The sequence below is a fragment of the Bos indicus x Bos taurus genome, chromosome 3 (assembly GCF_003369695.1).
Source record: "Bos indicus x Bos taurus breed Angus x Brahman F1 hybrid chromosome 3, Bos_hybrid_MaternalHap_v2.0, whole genome shotgun sequence".
Classification (NCBI taxonomy): Eukaryota; Metazoa; Chordata; class Mammalia; order Artiodactyla; family Bovidae; genus Bos; species Bos indicus x Bos taurus.
This window is the reverse complement of record NC_040078.1, coordinates 78,321,682-78,337,695: the sequence shown is the minus strand read 5'-3', so window position 1 is coordinate 78,337,695 and position 16,014 is coordinate 78,321,682. Positions and strand designations below refer to the sequence as shown.

The 16,014-nt window shown below is 38.2% G+C and overlaps 1 protein-coding gene across 2 annotated transcripts in view; it reads right to left on the bottom strand.

Moving 5' to 3' along the window:
• The window catches only part of C3H1orf141 (chromosome 3 C1orf141 homolog), a 51,312-nt gene that overhangs the window by 31,985 nt on the left and 3,313 nt on the right, over positions 1-16,014 (bottom strand). For both annotated transcript variants that reach the window (XM_027536951.1, XM_027536950.1), the window contains exons 2-3: positions 5,214-5,305; positions 1,314-1,471 (exon numbers count right to left, since the gene is read on the bottom strand). In XM_027536951.1, coding sequence (XP_027392752.1) covers positions 1,314-1,471; positions 5,214-5,288 — 233 coding nt within the window. In that variant the 5' untranslated portion in view covers positions 5,289-5,305. The remainder of the gene's footprint in view (positions 1-1,313; positions 1,472-5,213; positions 5,306-16,014) is intronic.

The following is a 16,014-nucleotide window of genomic DNA, read 5'->3' as shown; positions in this document are numbered from 1 at the left end:
ATAAAGCTAAAGTATGTAAACCATTAATATTTATTTGTGCTAGAAACAAACTCCTTTTCTGCACAATGGAAACATGTTCTGACATGTTTTCTGGTAAATCATAAATAACAAAAATACAGTTGAGTAAGCTGTATCTTGAGTCTAAATGGTCTTGTTTTACTTTATATTCAGACATGTTTGTTCAACTGTCTTTTAGATACCACCACCTGGATGTCCCAAAGCTCAGCATTTCTTGTTCTAATCTCTTACCCACCCCAATCTGCTTTTCAACCTATGATCCCTACCTAAGTACAAAACACCAAAATACATCTAGTCACCAAGACCAAAAGCTGGAAATCAGTCTGTAGAAAGTGGTAATGATAAGAATGTAGGCTCTGAAATTTAAATCTAGCTAGTATTTAAATCTAGTGTCTGCCCCTTGCTAGCTGTGTGACTCTGGGCAGATCATTTTAGCTCACCAAGACTTGGGTTTGTCATCTGTGAAACTGCCCTTAATACATTGAGTTGTTTTTGCTGTTTATTTGCTAAGTCATGTCTTACTATTTTGTGACCCCATGGACTATAGCCCCCCAGGTTACTCTTTCAGTGCGATTTCCCAGGCAAGAATACTGGAGTGGGTTGCCATTTCCTTCACCAGGGGATCTTCCCGACCCATGGATCACACCCAGGTCTCCTGCATGGCAGGCAGATTCTTTACCACTGAGCCACTGGGGAAGCCCACCAGAAAGTTGAGTTACTACAGAATAAAAATAAATAAGGTAACAGCAGTATTGATACCCACAAATGCCCAATTGATTTGAAGTCTTATTGATTCTACATTTTACTATTTCTTTTGTCTTGGATCTCCTCCACATTTCTAGTGCCTAGAAAAAATATACCTCATTACATACATGCATAGTGCCAGTGAGAGACCAATTATTACATATTCAGGCTACCCCTTGTAAGTACACAGAGAAACTGCCTTACTTAGTTTTCTAGGAATATCTTTTTTTTTTTTTCAATATATTGGTTGAAGCTTGAAATAAATCCTGATATCAACTTGGATTGATATAATAAAGCTCAAGAAGTCTTTCTTTAAACATTTAGAATTATAACTACTATGTACAATTATCATCTACAATGGTGAAATATTATAATAAATATTTTATAAACCAGTATTCAGAATACTAATCTAGCATACTGTAACTCATAACCATTATGAAATATACCTATGTTGACAAAGCTTACATTTAATATAGATTGCACAATCTAAGTCAATAAAAATAATGCTTTAAAACTTCAGACTGAAAGTTGCAGGTAGTTATAATGATAACCTTTTTGGTTTTTTAGTGCCATATGATCTGTCTTTTGTGATCTTTGAGTTTGTCTTAGATATGGAGGTAGCAATATCCTTTTCAAGTTCCAACTGGAAATCAAACGTCAGGGGTATCACTGAAATCTTTCTCTTTACTTGACTCTGAAGGCAGTTTTTCTGCAACAAATCCAAAATATAACACAGTGAAAAAAATGAGTACATTTCATATGAGGAAAACCCTGTATGGAAAGGGCAAAATTAATCTCACTTTATACATGCACCCGCATGCACAGAATTTATGTGGCAGGCAACAATGGAAAAATAATGCAGACTGAAAATTGGAGGCCTTGTGTACAGACTCTTTTCCCATTTATTAAGTGAGGGTGTTGGACTAGATGCTCATGAAGGTTTCCTCTGAAGTTTAGAATTCTAAAGTTCCGAATTTAAGAATGACCTATATATTCAGCAAAGACAATTATTAATCTGTAGAGTTATTGGAGCCATAGCAGGCAGGTCCCTCCAACCCACTTCTCTTCCTGGAGCCGCATACATGGTGGAGCCAGAGCCAGAAATTGAGTTAAGAAAGCAATCAGAAGAGAATTCCGTTCAAGTATTTATACAGATGGACTGAAGAGCAAAAAGGGTAAAGCTAAAGAGTGAGTTAAGGAGCTGAAAATCTTCTCTAAAAAGCTCTCTCAGAGAACTGCACAGAGGAATAAAGAAATAATAACTTGAAAAGGAAATCATAGGATATGAGCACTTCTGTTTCTGCCAGTGAGGGATTAAGTGCTATAGGAATCGCCCTTCTGCTATAAACAACTAGAAAACCAGACAGAGTATATGAAAACTACAATCAGGCATTAGGAAACAGGCAGAGCGGGACCGTGATCCCTGAGGAAAGAGAAACAAATGAAGTCAACCCTACAATAGCCTAGCTTATTCTTGAAGGGCATTTCCAGACTGAGGCACAGGGAGGGGGAACTCAAACCAAACCCTGTGGCTCTAACCTGGTTGATTCTGAGAGACAGACATTGAACTGGCACACACTCTTGGGCATTCACCCCAAAGAAATAAAACTTTCATTCATACAAAATCCTGTACATAAATATTCATAGCAGCTTTACTTCAGCTTATTTTTTTTTAGCAGCCTTATTTTTAAAAGCAAAATACTGAAAACAATGAAATATCCTTCAGTGGGTAAGCAATTGAAACTCTGTACATTCATATAATGGAATACTACTCAGCAGTAAATTTTACATATTATTTACCATAAAAAAAACCCCACTATTACTTCATGCAAAAACTTAATGGACCTCAAGAGCATAGTGAAATAGTCAATCTCAAAATTTTACACACTGAATAATTTCATTTATATAACATTCTCAAGATTATAAAACTATAGATATGAAGAATAGATTAGTCATTGCTGGGGATAGAGACAGAATTGGGATGGGGGAATGGGCTTTCCTGGTGGCTCAGTGGTAAAGAATCTGCCTACAATGCAGGAGATGCAAAAGATGTGGGTTCAGTCCCTAGGTTGGGAAGATTCCCTAGAGGAGGAAATCGCAACCCGTTCCAGTACTCTTGCCTGGAAGATTCCATGGACAGAGGAGCCTGGCAGGCTACAGTCCATGGGGTCACAAAGAGTCGGACACAACTTAGTGATTAAACAATAACAACAAGTGGATCCAAATGCAAAGAAGTAACATGAGGGAGTACTTTTATAGGATGGAGGTGTAATATGCTTTGATTATGGTAGTTTCCACAATCTGTAATGTGATAAAATTGCATAAAACTACAGATACAAATGAATAAAGGTCAAAAAATGGAGATGACTGGGTAAAGTCTGTAGTCTGGTTAACAGTAATACACCAGTATCAGTGCTGGATGTGACTCATGCTGGTTTGGGCTAGTGAACTACAACTATGTAAGATGTCACTTTGGGGGTCAACTGAGGAAAGGTACATGGAACTATTTGTACTATTTCTGTAACATCTTGTCTGTGTGTGTGTTAGTTGCTTAGTCATGTCCGATTCTTTGCAACCCCATAGGCTGCAGCCCACCAGGCCCCTCCGTCCATGTGATTCTCCAGGCAAGAACACTGGAGTGTGTTGCCATTTTCTTCTCCAAAAGGAACAATAGAAAGAAAGAAAGTGAAGTCGCTCAGTTGTGTCCGATTCTTGGCAACCCCATGGACTGCAGCCCACCAGGCTCCTCCATCCATGGAATTGAGTCTACGATTATGAATGTATGATTGTATACATACATTTGTCTTTACTTAACCTCAACTGCTAAAAGGAGTCTGCCTCAGAGGAAAGGATTAGAGGGAAGAGGCGCAAAACTATTAATATTTCTTTATATAATTTTCCTTATGTACAATTTTCTTTATATATATCTATATATATTGCTTAACTTGTTTCCAAAAATATAACTTGAAAACTAAGAAAATATTTTTTAAATGACTTTATATACTTTTAAAAGAACTTCAAGAGAATTTTCTGTCAGTCACATGAATTAAGCATAGTTACACAAAATGAGAAAATACATGGAAATGCTTTGTGCAAAGGAGGCTCCTGGAAAAGTAAGAATTATTATTACCAATTATAACTTAACCTTTTATGTATAAAGAAATTTTGTGACAAATTTAATAGATTTATCTCTGATTATACTTTTAAAGTAAATTACAATTCATTTAAAATAAAAAAATTAAAAAGCAATAAACTTTGGGGTGTCAAAGTCTAACAGGTTTGCTTTAGTTAAGTTATGCTTAGTTTGGTATTTCAAAATTTTGATAGCTATAACAGAACAAATGTATTCCATTTTTCCATATTCCTCTACTTTATTTTCTGAATGAAAGGAGATAATTATGAAATATTAAAAAACCAAATTACTATTCAAACATTAATGCTTTCATTTTCAGGTTTGCAAATATGTTCATTCACTTAAGAGTTTCTCTCTGTGGTGTCCTCCTTGATTTCTCAAACTCCATTGCTCTTTATATATACTTCATTTATCCACATTATTATATTATCTTACAAGTCTTTTTGTAATCAAATTAAATTGCTCACATGTAAAAAATCTGGTGTTTCAGAACTGTATTATTTATTAATATCTTATATTTAATTTTATAATAGTCTCATTCTTTTGAGTCTTCCCTGTTGGCTCAGTGGTAAAGAATCCACCTGCAATGCAGGAGACATTGAATCCCTGGATAGGGAAGATCCCCTGGAGAAGGAAATGGCCACTTACTCCAGTATTCTTGCCTGGGAAATCCTATAGACAGAGGAGCCTGGCAGGCTACAGTCCATAGGGTTCCAAAAGAGTCGGACATGACTTAGCAGTTAAACAACAAACGCTTTTCAGTTTATTTTCTAAGAACTTTATTTTTAACTTGGTAGCTATATCAAATATTTTCTTCCTTTTAATGAACCAAATAAACAAGTTTTTACATTTAACATATAAGTAAAAACTATAGTAGTCACATTAAAAAAATTTTTTTTGTCTGCACTGGGTCTTAGTCGTGGAATGTGGGGTCTTTAGTTGTGACACGTGAACACTTAGTTGTAGCGTGTGGGATCTAGTTCCCTGATCAGGGATTGAACCCATGGTCCCTGCATTGGGAGCATAGAGTCTTAGTCACTAAACCACCTGGGAAGTCCCAGGAGTAGTCACATTTACTATTTGACTGCTTAGGATCAAAAAAAAAAAAAAAAACAGGTTAGATGCATCATAACCAAACATTACAGCTGGCTGGAAGTTACCTCGTATATTTAATCAATTCTTTATAGTATTTCATAAATGATTCTTTTAACTAATACAATTATTACCTTTTTAAAAATTAGCCTGTAGCCCACTCACATTTGAAATGATAACCTTTTAATGATAAAAGTTAGTGAATTTCAGCTCATATTTTACAAACCTTTGCTCTTGTGGCCAAGAGGGTCTTTGCTTGCTCATCAAGAATATCCAACTTATCTAAGACTCTTTCTGCCATTGTCAGTCAGTAAATTCCTATTTAAAAGGAAGAGGGGGAGGAATAAATCTCCAAAACAAAATTAAACATATAATTAATTATTTAGGCATAAATTAAGAGACACACATTTCCAACACTGTTTTAGGTAAAGAAAAGAATACAGTTCTTTTCTAGATCGTGGAACAAATCACAGAAATGTAGAAGTACTCAAATGTTTTAGACAGAAGCTCATATGATCAGAATTCCCAGAAGCATGTGGGCCCCAGGAATTCTTAAAAGCATGATTAAAGGTGAGTTGAAGAAAGTTCAAGATTACTGTATGGAAACCAGATGTGACTCATACCTGAAGCAAGGGCATGCAGTTTGATATATATCTTCTTTTTGTCATGATTTAATTTTAATGAAAGTAAATAAAGAGAGCTCACATTTACAGAATTAATTACATTCAAATTAAATTGGTCGATGATCCAAGACTGTTAATACAGCACTTAGCAGGCAATCAGTCACAAGGAGCAGCAGCCAAGCTGGGAAGGATCTGTTGCCATAATAGTTCATATTTCCAGTTAATTAATTTGCTACAAATCTCATCTGAGCTCAGATGGTCCACATTAGTTTTAGGGACTTGAATATTAGCAACTAGAACCTGGTATAATTTATTTCCATTTTCAGATGAGAAAATTAAAAGCCACAAAGTACCTTACAATGCAATATACATATCTAGGGGCAGAGTGGAGGCAAGGATCAGGAATACCAATCCCAAACTCCCTCGACTTTATTTATTTATTTTAAAAATTTGAGTAGACATTCATGCATTCAACATATTTTTGTTCACTGAATTAAATGGGCTCCAGTGACATTTATTTAAAGGTCTGTAAAACTTCACAGAAAGTATTGAATTCATCAATATTTCTAGTGAACATCAATGTCTACACTAAGATTCTTTTTAGCTCAAAAACTTTTTGTGCATTGTCTCTTATATTGTATATTATTCAGTCAACATCACACAGAGGCAATAAAGCATGAAAAGACAAGAATTAAGAACCCTATGCCAAAAGCTCAAATTATTTTGTATTTGGTTTCTTTTAGCTATCGTTTCTATTTTCTTTCCTTTACTATCATTTCTATTTTCTTTCCTTTACCATCTATTGTGCTGAATTCCTGATGCTCTGCTGGTGTCTTACCATCCCAGCAAGCCCTCTGACATTTTGCTATATCTAAATACTCCACCTCCATCCCATGATGTATGTAGTCCTATGTGACAAAGGACTTTTGTGAGCTATGCAGATAGCCTGCCTTGGTATGAACCACGTAACCTTGTGTTGCAGCTTGGGAAAGAGAGACATAGGGTAATGGTGTTAGCACACTGTGAATGCCTCAGATTCTCTGGGTCTCCTACAGGAGAGTAGGGGAGAAATTAGAGATTATCTGGACACTGTATACTGTCTTCTCAGATTTAGAAACCACCCCTCTCATATATCCTAAAAACAACTACAGGAATTTTAGCTTCTGTGTTACTCTTAAACATAATATGACTTCAAATATGGGGAAGGATACTCTAATTCTCACCAAAATTTATTTTAGTGGGGACAAGGATTTCTATTTCTAAATAAAACACACAGAGGTAAATAACTAGAAGAACCAAAGGAATGCATTTCCCAGTTTGAGGAAGATGTGAATTATATGAGGGCATGGAGACTTGCTGCTTACAGTGGGAGGGACAGAAAGCAGGGCTTTTAAAGGGTAAAATGTCTTATGCCTTTTACAATCCCTTGTCTTCAACATCACATCAGATATTTTAAGCTACGCCACATCATTCTAATTTTTATAAACACACATAGAAAGCTAATTTGAAGGAAATTTTTATGTTTTTGGTTTAAAATTATTTTGCTATGAGCAAATTATTCAGCTATGATATGATTTCTGGCAAATCACTGTGCTTATGAGTTTTTCTGAAGTGAAGAATATGAAGTTTGACAATGAAACTGACAGAATGTTATTAGTTTCAGTTTTGCAGTCTTATTTTCATATTTTGGAGGCAAAATTCCCTTTTTTAGCTTGCAAATGTTTTCATAGCCCTTTGGCAACGTGCCAGTGGATACCAGTGGATGAAGGGCGCTGGGGGAAAGTGCAGGGCAGGTAACACCACAGACTAACCTGCTTGCTTTCATCATCACCCTGGGGGTATCAAGAACCTAGTTGTGTCTCCTCAAGTAAATGCTGAGAGCAAAGGACCACCAGGTCTAATATGATGATGCATCCCAGCTGCTTTTGCATGAAGTAAAAACTAACCTTTTAATCAAGAGCATCCAGATTATATTAAATGTCCCTCAATTTGACCATCTGTCCTTTCTTGATTTAATCTTTAATTTTAATGTCTATTTTAAACCAGCATACTGGCTTCATACTTCAGTTTCATATTCATACTTCTATGGGCATAAATTCTACTTCATTATTCTATTTCTATCAGCATACAATTTCATTTAATGATAGACATTTCGTTTGGCTTCTAGCCACTAATTCCATTACATGAAACATACTGTGCTAGGTATTCTATCACAGTAAGTTGTCTCTTGGCAGACGTTTTTCTTGTGACACCCATCTTCCTAGGCAAGGCAAATAGTCTCTCATATGTCACCAAAAAGAATAGAGACCATCAGGTAAGAACTTCTTTAACTTCCACTTCTCATACCAAAGTCTCATTGGCATCCATCCATTGCCATCTCGCTTGTATTTTAATTTTAATAGAAGTGTTGCCTCTCCCATCCAAAGCTAATTCCTCCCATGTATCCTAGACTCTACTATCTTTAGCCTCCTAAAAGAATTATTTCCATTTTTTAATTTCCTCGTCCCTTTGTCTTTTATTGTTTTTCTTCACCAATTCCTTTTCCTTAGCATGCTCAGGGCTCTTCTATTTGAAAAAAGGGAAAAAATTCCTCCATTCTCCCTACTAGCCATCACTTTCTCTCTCAGCTTCCCTTGATTGCCAAATTCTTAAGATAATTGTTTATACTGAGGTTTTCTAATTTTTTACATCCCTTTTCCTTCTCAGTCGGTCATCAGTTGACTTCTTAACCTATTCCTCTAAATCTGCCCCCATAAGTTACCAGGGTCACCATTTTATAAATAGGTGGATACTTTTCTGCTCGTATTTATCTTATTTGAGTTTTTTAAACTTTTGCTAATGTTAACCACTGCTTTCTACTGGTCTCCCTTCTCTTGGTTTCTATGACAACAGTCCTGTCATCTTATCTTCTTAAACATTCCTTGCCAATATCTTCAATTTGCTGTTCTTTCTCACACTACTTCCTAAATACTAGTGTTCTTAAATGTTCAGCCATTTTCCCACTACTCCATATATTCTTTCAGGATGACGTCCCAAACTCAGGGCTTCATCTGCTGCTGCTAAGTCGCTTCAGTCGTGTCCAACTCTGTGTGACCCCATAGATGGCAGCCCACCAGGCTCTCCCGTCCCTGGGATTCTCCAGGCAAGTACACTGGAGTCGGTTGCCATTTTCTTCTCTGATGCGTGACAGTGAAAAGTGAAAGTGAAGTTGTTCAGTCATGTCCGACCCTCAGTGACCTCATGGACTGCAGCCTACCAGGCTCCTGCGTCCATGCGATTTTCCAGGGAAGAGTACTGGAGGGGGGTTCCATTGCCTTCTCCCAGGGCTTCATCTCCCACCATCTATTTCCAAACAAAATCTCTCTTCTCAATTCCAAACTATATACCTCACTCAGTCCAGATTTCCCACAGGTGGCCCAAATGTAGGACTAAAAGTAAATCCATTCTTCTGCTCCCTTAGCCAAAAACCTCTTCCAACTTTTATTATCACATAGATTATATCTTAGGCATCCAGCCCATAAACTTAGGAGTTGTAATGGTTTTCAACAAAGGTCCATCTTTGTTGAAAGATGGTTTGCCAACAAAGGTCCATCTAGTCAATCCTAGTTATACTGCAGAATGAACTCAAAAGTTTTCAAGAAGTACAAATTCCCAGTTACCTCCACAGACCCACTAAGTTAGGCTTTACAGAGGTAAAGACCAGGAATATATTTTTTAAAGCCCTTCTAATGCAACAGTTCCCCAAACCAGAATTTGGTCACTACTCTCTAGGAATAGCCATAGTAAAATAGCTGTACCCAGCTAAAAAGGCGGCTGGGACTCGCAGTCCCTTTATCTCTGTGATACAGTCAGGTGAAAATCAGGATTTTCTTACTAAGAGACAAATGGAAAATAAATATCAGAAGTTCTGTCATATTCATTTTGCCTTCTCTCCTGATTGCTTCTCAAATTCTCTGCTAGGTAAATGGCTCCCATTGCTTTAAAATGTTTTCCTATTTTGAGTACAACAGAGTAGAAGATAGGTATCTCTCACAAGAAATTAAAATTTAAAAAAAGGATAATGGCAAATTTTCTGTTTTGGTTTATAGATAAAGTAAAAGCTTACATCACTAGAATTTTGGCTAAGAGATGGGAACCAAACTAGGGAATAATTTGGGCTTAAAAATAGAGGTATTTACAATTAATCAGGGCTTCCCTGTGCTTCAGACGGTAAAGAATATGGCAGAAATAAGAATTTCTGCCAGTGCAGAAAACTCGGGGTCAATCCTGGGATGGGGAGATCCTGTGAAGAAGGGAATGGCAACCCACTCCAGTATTCTTGCCTGGAGAATTTCATGGACAGAGAAGCCTGGTGGGCTACAGTCCATGGGATCACAAAGAGTCAGACACGACTGAGTGACTAACACTAACACACTCCAGGAAAACTCCTTCCTACCCTTTCTCTAAATATACAATAATCATTTTCTCTTGTATATTCTACATCCTACATATCTTTTCAGTTTTTTTCCTCTTATCCATTCACATTGCTACTTGTCTCAGTGTAAGATTCCATAACTTGTCCGGGTTAATGCAACAGTTTCAAAATATCTTTGTACATTTGTTCCATCCCATCTGTTTTATTCTTACTTTTGCCTGAATTATTTTTTCAAGAAAAATACAATCACATGCCTCCCTGATTACACTCCAACCCCTCCCTATAGATTTCAAGACAAACGTCAAACTCCTTGATTTATCCTAAGAGGCTCAAGGTTTGGCCTCTGACTAAGTCTTGAACCTCACCTGCCTCCTCCTCATGTATCCTTGATATCCCAGTCCTGATGAACAACTTGCAGTCCTTGAATGCATTGTACTTTCCTTCACTAGTTGCTTTGTCTTTGCTATTTCCTCTGCCTACAATGCTGTTATCCATTCTCTGTATTTCTAAGTCCAATGCATCCCTCAAGATCCAATAGAAATAACAACTCTGCTGGGAGGAATTCCTGATAAACTGTGATTTAGATGTCCAGTGTCTACATTCACATGATAGTCTATGTATACTGCTGTCCTAGTTCTTTAATCACACTCTCTTAAAGCATTTTATATACTTTGTCCCTGCTCTATACTGTTTATTGAAGGCCAGAGGCAGATCTAACTCATCCTTGCATCCTGAATACCTAACAACCTGAATAAATGAATTAACCACCAGCCATTGAGGAAATGGAAAATGGTAAATGAAAGGCAGAAGAACCAGAGATCAAATTGTCAACATCCAATGGATCATCAAAAAAGCAAGAAAGTTCCAGAAAAACATCTATTTCTGCTTTATTGACTATGCCAAAGCCTTTGACTGTGTGGATCACAATAAACTGTGGAAATTTCTTAAAGAGATGGGATTACCAGACCACCTGACCTGCCTCCTGAGAAATCTGTATGCAGGTCAAGAAGCAACAGTTAGAAGTGGACATGGAACAACAGACTGGTTCCAAATAGGAAAAGGAGTATATCAAGGCTGTATATTGTCACCCTGCTTATTTAACTTATATGCAGAGTACATCATGAGAAACGCTGGGCTGGAGGAAGCACAAGCTGGAATCAAGATTGCCGGGAGAAATATCAATAACCTCAGATAAGCAGATGACACCATCCTTATGGCAGAAAGTGAAGAAGAACTAAAGAGCCTCTTGATGAAAGTGAAAGGAAAGTGAAAACGTTGGCTTAAAGCTCAACATTCAGAAAACTAAGATCATGGCATCCAGTCCCAACACTTCATGGCAAATAGATGGGGAAACAGTGTCAGATTTTATTTTTCTGGGCTCCAAAATCACTGCAGATGGTGATTGCCACCATGAAATTAAAAGACGCTTACTCCTTGGAAGAAAAGTTATGACCAACCTAAATAGTATATTAAAAAGCAGAGACATTACTTTGCCAACAAAGGTCCATCTAGTCATGGCTATGGTTTTTCCAGTGGTCATGTATGGATGTGAGAGTTGGACTATAAAGAAAGCTGAGCACCAAAGAATTGATGCTTTTGAACTGTGGTGTTGGAGAAGACTCTTGAGAGTCCCTTGGACTGCAAGGAGATCCAACCAGTCCACCCTAAAGGAGATCAGTCCTGGGTGTTCATTGGAAGGACTGATGTTGAAGCTGAAACTCCAATACTTTGGCCACCTGATGTAAAGAGCTGACTCATTGGAGAAGACCCTGAAGCTGGGAAAGATTGAGGGCAGGAGAAGAAGGGGACAACAGAGGATTTGATGGTTGGATGGCATCATTGACTCAATGGACATGAGTTTGGGTGACTCCGGGAGTTGGTGCTAGACAGGGAGGCCTGATGTTCTGTGGTCCAAGGGGTCACAAAGAGTCGGACACAACTGAGTAACTGAACTGAGCTGATGCTTGCCTTTAGTCTGCCTTTACATTTATGAGTATGTATAAATCTTTCACAGAGTCCTATTGAGGTTCTCCTAGATAAAGCCATAACATTAAAAAACACTGCTTTCTCTCCCACCTTCAAACTTAGAAAGGCAACGTAGTATACTGGTTAAGAACATGAAATCTAAAATTGGGCTGCTTGGGTTTGAATCCTTGGCTCTGCTACTTACCAGCTGTGTGACTGTGGGCTAGTTGCCTACCCTCTTTGTATTGTCCCATTCATAAAAAGGGAATAATAGAAGAACCCACTTCATTTGGGCTGTTATGAGGTTTAACTGAGTGAATGCAAGTGACACATAAAGTGTTTAATAAATGAAAGAAGTAAATATAAGTAATGATACACTTACTGGTTAGGGATAAAATGTATGAGGTTATCTGTAAATTCTGGAAAATGCAAGTTCCACATATGCATATCATTTTGTTTTTTTCTGCATACCTGTCACCGTGCAACCACCAATGGTCTCCATATGTCTGATGGCCTACTTCAGAAGATATTTCTTCAATTATACCCAAACTAAATGCTTGGAAATTGGGAAACAAAAAGAATTTATTCAGCAAGTCAGTGTCTTCTATTTAATCCAGTAATTCAGTATATTCTATTTTAATTCAGAAATTTAATATCTTCTGTACCATGTCATCTATTATCTTTTTTCCTTTTCTTCTCTAATTTTCTCATAGTTTTACTTCTCAATTTTTCATTCAATTCTTTTTTCTGCGTTCAGTCAACAAAAACTAAAACTCATTGTCTCATAAGGCGTTAGTGTAGGTCTTGAATATATAGTAAGTGTTTAGGGAGACAGTTTGATGCTACTTGGATAAGCATTATGATGTTGCCACACTAGAAAATGAAAGTGAAGTTGCTCAGCCATGTCCAGCTCTTTGCAACCCCATGGACTGTAGCCTACCAGGCTAATCTGTCCATGGGATTTCCCCCCAGCAAGAGTACTGGAGTGGGTTGTCATTTGGACAGTCATCAAAAAACAAAATTAGTTTGTGTTCAAGTAAATAGATCTAATCATCTGCCTTTCAATAATATATTAACTAGGGGTAAAAGAGATGATCTTATTTCTTAAATATGCATAGATACACCTGAAGCAATCTTATATACACTTACAGTTGCTGGGAAATGCTCCTTTCTGGAATGGAGAGTTCTTATGTGGTCACAGAAACCTAACCCATAGAATCTTGGGGTTAAAATGGACCAATAGTCTTTCACATAATTCCATGTACAGTGAGGCTACATTGACCCTAACTGGACAAGCCCTTTCTGTTCAGTTCAGTTCAGTCACTCAGTCGTGTCCAACTCTTTGTGACCCCATGAACCGCAGCATGCCAGGCCTCCTTGTCCATCACCAACTCCCAGAGTCCACCCAAACCCATGTCCACCGAGTTGGTGATGCCATCCAACCATCTCATCCTCTGTCATCCCCTTTTCCTCCTTCCCCCAATCTTTTCCAACATCAGGGTCTTTTCAAATGAGTCAGCTTTTCCCATTAGGTGGCCAAAGCATTGGAGTTTCAGCTTCAACATCAGTCCTTCCAATGAACACCCTAGACTGATCTCCTTTAGGGTGGACTAGTTGGATCTTCTTGCAGTTCAATGGACTCTCAAGAGTCTTCTCCAACACCACAGTTCAAAGGCATCAATTCTTTGGCACTCAGCTTTCTTCTTAGTCCAACTCTCACATCCATACGTGGCTACTGGAAAAACAATAGCCTTGACTAGATGGACCTTTGTTGACAAAGTAATGTCTCTGCTTTTTAATATGCTGTCTAGGTTGGTCATAATTTTCTTCAGAGGAGTAAGTGTCTTTTAATTTCATGGTGGCAATCACCATCTGCAGTGATTTTGGAGCCCCCCAAAATAAAGTCTGCCACTGTTTCCACTGTTTCCCCATCTATTTGCCATGAAGTGATGGGACCAGATGCCATGATCTTCGTTTTCTGAATGTTGAGCTTTAAGCCAACTTTTTCACTCTCCTCTTTCACTTTCATCAAGAGGCTGTTTAGTTCCTCTTCACTTTCTGCCATAAGGATGGTGTCATCTGCATATCTGAGGTTATTGATATTTCTCCTGGCAATCTTGATTCCAGCTTGTGCTTCCTCCAGCCCAGCGTTTCTCATGATGTACTCTGCATATAAGTTAAATAAGCAGGGTGACAATATACAGCCTTGACGGACTCCTTTTCCTATTTGGAACCAGTCTGTTCTTTCATGTCCAGTCCTAACTGTTGCTTCCTGACTTGCATACAGGTTTCTCAAGAGGCAGATCAGGTGGTCTGGTATTCCCATCTCTTGAAGAATTTTCCACAGTTTATTGTGATCCACAAAGTCAAAGGCTTTGGCATAGTCAATAAAGCAGAAATAGATGTTTTTCTGGAACTCTCTTGCTTTTTCGATGATCCAGTGGATGTTGGCAATTTGATCTCTGGTTCCTCTGCCTTTTCTAAAACCAGCTTGAACATCTGGAAGTTCATGGTTCACGTATTGCTGAAGCCTGGCTTGGAGAATTTTAAGCATTACTTTACTAGCTTGTGAGATGAATGCAATTGTGCAGTAGTTTGAGCATTCTTTGGCATTGCCTTTCTTTGGGATTGGAATGAAAACTGACCTTTTCCAGTCCTGTGGCCACTGCTGAGTTTTCCAAATTTGCTGGCATATTGAGTGCAGCACTTTCACAGCATCATCTTTCAGGATTTGAAATAGCTCAACTGGAATTCTATCACCTCCACTAGCTTTGTTCGTAGTGATGCTTCCTAAGGCCCACTTGATTTCACATTCCAGGATGTCTAGCTCTAGATGAGTCATGATCCTGGCTTTTACATTCAATGCTATTGTCTTCCTTAAGACCTTAAGATGTTCATTTTCTCTTCTCTCAGTTACTGCACTCTAATCTCCCTAATTTGCCAGACCCTAACTTTCCTCCTCATTCCTCAAATATTGGTCCTTCAAAATGCCATCAGAGCTGGCTTAATTAAACAGGACACTGATCGGGTCCAGTTCCAGCCCTCAAACCTTAGTTTGCTCCCCAATATCTGCAGAGTAACACACAAGCTCTGCAGATGACATACAGGACAGTTCAAGAAAACAGTCCAGGATCTGGCTCACTCCACCTTCCAGTTAACCTCCCCCATAACCCATCTTCTTCCATGCTTTACCATTTCTTTTCCCAGGACACATCCTGCACCTTTCCAAGCATGTCCTTCACTCCTGCTTTTTTTTCTTTCTTTTTAAAACATTTATTTGTTTGCATGTGCTGGGTCTTAGTGGCAGCATACAGGATCTTCAGTCTTCATTGCAACATGAAAACTAGACATGTGGGATCATAGTTCCTTGACTAGGGATTGAACCCAGGCCCCCTGCACTGGGAGCTCAAAGTCTTAGCCTCTGAACCACTAGAGAAGTCCCATTCCTGCTTTTCATTTCATTGGGATGTTCTTTCCTAATGTCTTCTAGTCAAAAGCCTATCCTTTCTCAACTCCTAATATAAAGGTGGGCTTGCCAGGTGGCGCAGTGGTAAAGAATCCACTTGCCAAGGCAGAAGACACAAGAGACATGGATTCAACGCCTGGGTCGGGAATATCCCTTGGAGTAGGAAATGGCAACCTGCTCCAGTATTCTTGCCTAGAAAATTCCATGGGCAGAGGAGCCTGGCAGGCTACAGTCCATGAAGTCATAAAGAATCAGACACAAATGAGCACACAGCACAGCAATGTAAAGGCAAGCTCTTTTGCAAGACTCTCCTTGACAGTCTCTCATTCTTTGTCCCACTGACAGTTACATTTTATTATGTGCTATTGTATTTTGTCCTTCATGATAGAACTTGGCACATTGTACTACAGAGACTTATCATTTGACAAATCTCTTCCTCACTGTGTTAAATCTCATTTAAAGCAAGAATTGATTTACCTGCTTTGAATCTCAGCACCAGAAAAGGATTTTACACCTAATTGGGATCTGAAAATTATCATTTAGTTTGAATGAATAAAGC